At 35.2% G+C, this 5,000-nt stretch overlaps 1 protein-coding gene across 1 annotated transcript in view; it reads left to right on the top strand.

Moving 5' to 3' along the window:
- Positions 1 to 2,522: 2,522 nt before the first annotated feature.
- The window catches only part of LOC135202847 (interaptin-like), a 16,686-nt gene continuing 14,208 nt past the window's right edge, over positions 2,523 to 5,000 (top strand). Inside the window, exon 1 of the mRNA XM_064232306.1 lies at positions 2,523 to 4,977. Within this exon, the coding sequence (XP_064088376.1) occupies positions 2,523 to 4,977 (2,455 nt within the window). The remainder of the gene's footprint in view (positions 4,978 to 5,000) is intronic.

The raw sequence follows: 5,000 nt of genomic DNA, 5'->3' as shown, positions 1-5,000 counted from the left end.
TTGTACTCAGAAAAAATAGCTTTTTCGCTTTTTCTTTTTCTTTTTTTTTGGGGGGGGGTTTTCTTTGATTGTCCTAAATAATATAATTTTTAGATGTTTTAGGCTATCAAGTGACATAATAACTACAAACTCTCAAAAGGTTTTGTCCCTAAATCGAGATTTGAATTTTTCCTGAATATTTCTTCCTAGCTATAGTCTGATTTTTCGGCGGGGCTTTCGCTGAACTTACCTGAAGTTGTTGCTCTTATTTTTCTTGGTACGGACTTATTTACTGTTCTATTTTGATAATTTTTTTTGTGCATGTTCCAGGTGGATATACCAACATACCTTCACACCGAATTTCTATTCAAGACTGTAGTTTCTCACCAATCACCAAATAACCTTCAGTACGAGGGGCCCGGAATTTTTGCATTTTTTCACATTATTTTTAATAAAATCATTAATTTTCCCTATAGGATGATAAAACTCACAGAGAATATGCGTTATTATAGTGCTAATAATGCCTGAAAATTTCATTAGCCTGTCTTGATTAGTGTATTTTTGGCAAATATTTTTACGATTTTTTACAATAGGGACCCCTCCAACTGTGGAGCCTTTAGTTTTAATTATGATTTCAAGTTAATCCGTTTAGACGTCAGCTCATTGTTTACAAAAGCACCTGTAGATGAACTACTTGAATTTATGAAGGAAGAAATGGAAAAATATACTTTCTCTTTGGACAGGCCTTCTATGATTAAGCTGGTAGAATTGTGTGTTAGAGGTTGTAAATTTGTGTTTGGAGAAAAGTATTATGAACAAAAATTTGGCATGACAATGGGCAATCCGTTATCTCCAATACTTAGTAGCCTTTATGCGGAGTTTTTTGAAAGTAAGTACTACTTACCAAGGATACTTCCTAAAAGTATCCTGTGGGTTAGGTTCCTTGATGATATATTTTGTGCTTGGGCCTGTTGACAAAAATGAAGATAGCTTCCTAAGAGCATTAAATACCCTAGTACCTTCTATAAAATTCACTGAAGTAGATAACAAGTTGGCACTTCTAGATGTTTTAATTGTGAGGAATGATAGAAATTTTAGATTTTCTGTGTACAGGAAGTCTACAAATGAAGATTCCTACATACATTTTTATTTAAACTATCATCTGAGAACGAAGATGATGGTATTTTCGTTTATGTTTTTAAATAGTGTATTATTATCATTATTAGTTATTAGATATACTGTATTTATTACTTGAATGTTTTTAAAATATAAGCTTAACTAAAGAATAAAAAGGACAGTTTCATAACTCTGAAGTTTTAATGCCAATACACACTATATGATAAATATCTGAAAAAAAGAAATATATATATATATATATATATATATATATATATATATATATATATATATATATATATATGAAATTGTATGTAGTATGTATGTTTGTTTGTAAGGGTCGAATCATAAGCATCTCCTCTGTAAAACGCCTATATATATATATATATATATATATATATATATATATATATATATATATATATATATATATATATTATATAATATATATACACATATATATACATATATGTATATATTATATATATATATATATATATACATATATAATATATATATATATATACCCTTACAAATCATAAGGATCTCTTCCGTAAAACGCCTCTATATATGTGTATATATATATATATATATATATATATATATATATATATATATATATATATATATATATACATATATACATATATATATATATATATATATAGATAGAGAGAGAGAGAGAGAGAGAGAGAGAGAGAGAGAGAGAAGAGAGAGAGAGAGAGAGAGGCGTTTTACAGAGGAGATGCTTATGATTCGACCCTTACAAACAAACATACATACATACAATTTCATATATATATTATATATAATTATATTATATATATATATATATATATATATTACATTTATATGTACACACAAACACACACACACACACACACACGTATGTGTGTGTGTGTGTTTGTGTGTACATATAAATGTAATATGCATATCTCCTTTCATCAAGGTTACAACCTTCCAGACCTTCAATCGTTTGTGCACAAGCAATGACTTCTGCTTTGAACTGTATATATATATACTATATATATATATATATATATATATATATATATATATATATATATATATATATATATATATATATATATATATATATGTGTGTGTGTGTGTGTGTGTGTGTGTGTGTGTGTGTGTGTAAGGGTCAAATCATAAGCATCCCCTCCGTGAAGACGCCTTTAAGGATACCCACACTCTGAAGACAAACTGGAGTCCGCAAATGTTCTTTGTCTCTCTGAAGACACGAGGAGCCGCAATGAATCACGGATTCCTTTGAAGCTCCACCTGTTCCGGGTAAACCCAGAATAGCTCCGGGAAGACCCACATTGAAGCAAGTGGCAGATTTTGAAACTATGCTTTCGCCTCGAGCGTGTTAGGTAGTATATCTCATCATGAGTTACATTTGCAATTTAGTGAATTTATCGAAAATGTCTTTGCTTAGGCAAATCGCTAATATTTGTGGCTGTGGCGAACCTAGTAGTAATATTATTGATGATACTTGTGACTACGGGATTCCCCGTAGTAATATCTTCAATGATGATTGTAGCTACTTGATTCGTCATAGTAATATTGTTTTAAAACTGGCTCTGTTCCTCGGAACAGTGTTTACTCTATTTAATATCGGACGGAAACTCATATCTTTGTGGAATGGAACGCCTGAACTGACGTCACCCGACGTTAGTGAAGTCATCCCAGACGACGATGATATCCCTGACAACAACGCAGTCTCGACTTTGAAGGAAGTCTACGACAAGAACTTGGAAAATCTCGAAGTGGAAATGGAACTGCTTCGAGGCGAAAACTCTGGTTTGCGAGCGACTCTGCTCGAGAAGGAAATTTTGTTTGACGAAATGACGGAAAACATCGATAGTTTGAGGCGAAGAGTAATCGACGATTTCCAAAGAATGGACAGACTGGATGATCAAAATAGTCTGCTGAGAATGGAACAACTGGAGCGATCTCGAGAGGCCGAAGAATTTGAACAAATAATTGGCCGCTTTGAAGAGGAGGTCCAGGCTTTGGCAGAAAGCAAGAGAAAACTGGAGACCGAAAAGGAAAGGGAAATTCGCGATCTAATGGAGAAAATCAGAGATCTTCAAGTGGAAAATATAGACAAGGACAAAGTGATAGAAAATCTCAACGGAAACAACATTCAGTGTGAAGAGATAAAGAACAGGTTGCAGGGAGAGGTCAGGAATCTCGGCCGACAGAACACTGAAATGGAGATAAATATGGCCCATCTGAAGAAAGAAAAGACTGAAGTGGAAGAGAAGATTGCGGATTTGGGAAAGGAATTTGAAAAGGAAGTTCATGACCTCGAGCATAGGCTGAATAACTACTATCAGGAGATTGAATTGTTTAACAAAGAGGCGACAGAAAAGGAAGAGAAAATAGAAGCTCTGGGGAATATTGTCCAGAATTTACTCGGAGAAAACCAGAAAATTAAAAATGCAATGGAATACAAAATAAATTACCTTAGTCAAGAGCTCAATAAACAGCAGGATCTCAATAAGAAGGAGGTTGAAAAGTTTGAAAAAGAAATGTTCGAATGTAGACAAACGATTGAAGGTCTGGAAAGGGAGGTCGTCTCGTTGATGAAAGAAAAGGACAACCTGAAAACTGAGAAGGCGAAGGAAATATCCGACCTCATATCTCTGAACAGGGAAAAGGAGGAGCAGCTGGAACAGTTCAAAACAGAAGCCGTTGCTTGTGCTCAAACGATTGAAGGTCTGGAAAATGAGGTCGTAACCTTGATGAAAGAACAGGAGAGCTTGAAAATTGAAACGGAGAAGGAGATAAACGACCTCATATCTCTGAACATGGAAAAGGAGGAGCAGTTGGAACAGTTCAAAGCAGAAGCCATTGCTTGTGCACAAACAATTGAAGGTCTGGAAAATGAGGTCGTAGCCTTGATGAAAGAAAAGGACAGCCTTAAAATGGAAATGGAGAAGGAAATATCTGACCTCATATCTCTGAACATGGAAAAGGAGGAGCACCTGAAACAGTTCGAAGCAGAAGCCATTGCTTGTGCACAAACAATTGAAGGTCTGGAAAATGAGGTCGTATCCTTGATGAAAGAACAGGAGAGCTTGAAAATTGAAACGGAGAAGGAGATAAACGACCTCATATCTCTGAACAGGGAAAAGGAGGAGCACCTGAAACAGTTCGAAGCAGAAGTCATTGCTTGTGGACAAACGATTGAAGGCCTGGAAAATGAGGTCGTAGCCTTGATGAAAGAAAAGGACAGCCTTAAAATGGAAATGGAGAAGGAAATATCTGACCTCATATCTCTGAACATGGAAAAGAAGGAGCAGCTGGAACAGTTCAAAACAGAAGCCATGGCTTGTGCACAAACAATTGAAGGTCTGGAAAATGAGGTCGTAACCTTGATGAAAGAAAAGGAGTGCTTGAAAATTGAATGGGAGAAGGAAATATCTGACCTCATATCTCTGATCATGGAAAAGGAGGAGCACCTGAAACAATTCGAAGCAGAAGTCATTGCTTGTGGACATACGATTGAAGGCCTGGAAAATGAGGTCGTCCACTTGATAGGAGAAAAGAATTGCCAGAAAATTGAAATGGAAAAGGAAATAATGGACCTGAAAGAAGAAGTGACTAACCAGCGAGATATGAACTTGGAAAAGGATGAGGAGATTGAAAAATTTAAAGGGGAGGTAATTGAAATTGGAAAGACAATTGAAGGTCTGGAAAATGAGGTCATCCAGTTGATGGAGGATAATGAGAGGAGGAAAGCAAAGATGGAAAAGGAAATAAATGACCTCAAAGAAGAGTCGATAAAGCTCCAATCACTGAACATGGTAAAGGACGAGGAGATTGAAAACTCGAAAAAGAAAGTAATTGAAATTGGAAGGACAATTGAAGGTCTGGAAAATGAGGTCATCGAG

Source organism: Macrobrachium nipponense, chromosome 33, assembly GCF_015104395.2.
Source record: "Macrobrachium nipponense isolate FS-2020 chromosome 33, ASM1510439v2, whole genome shotgun sequence".
Taxonomy (NCBI): Eukaryota; Metazoa; Arthropoda; class Malacostraca; order Decapoda; family Palaemonidae; genus Macrobrachium; species Macrobrachium nipponense.
This window is presented reverse-complemented; position numbering and strand designations above follow the sequence as displayed.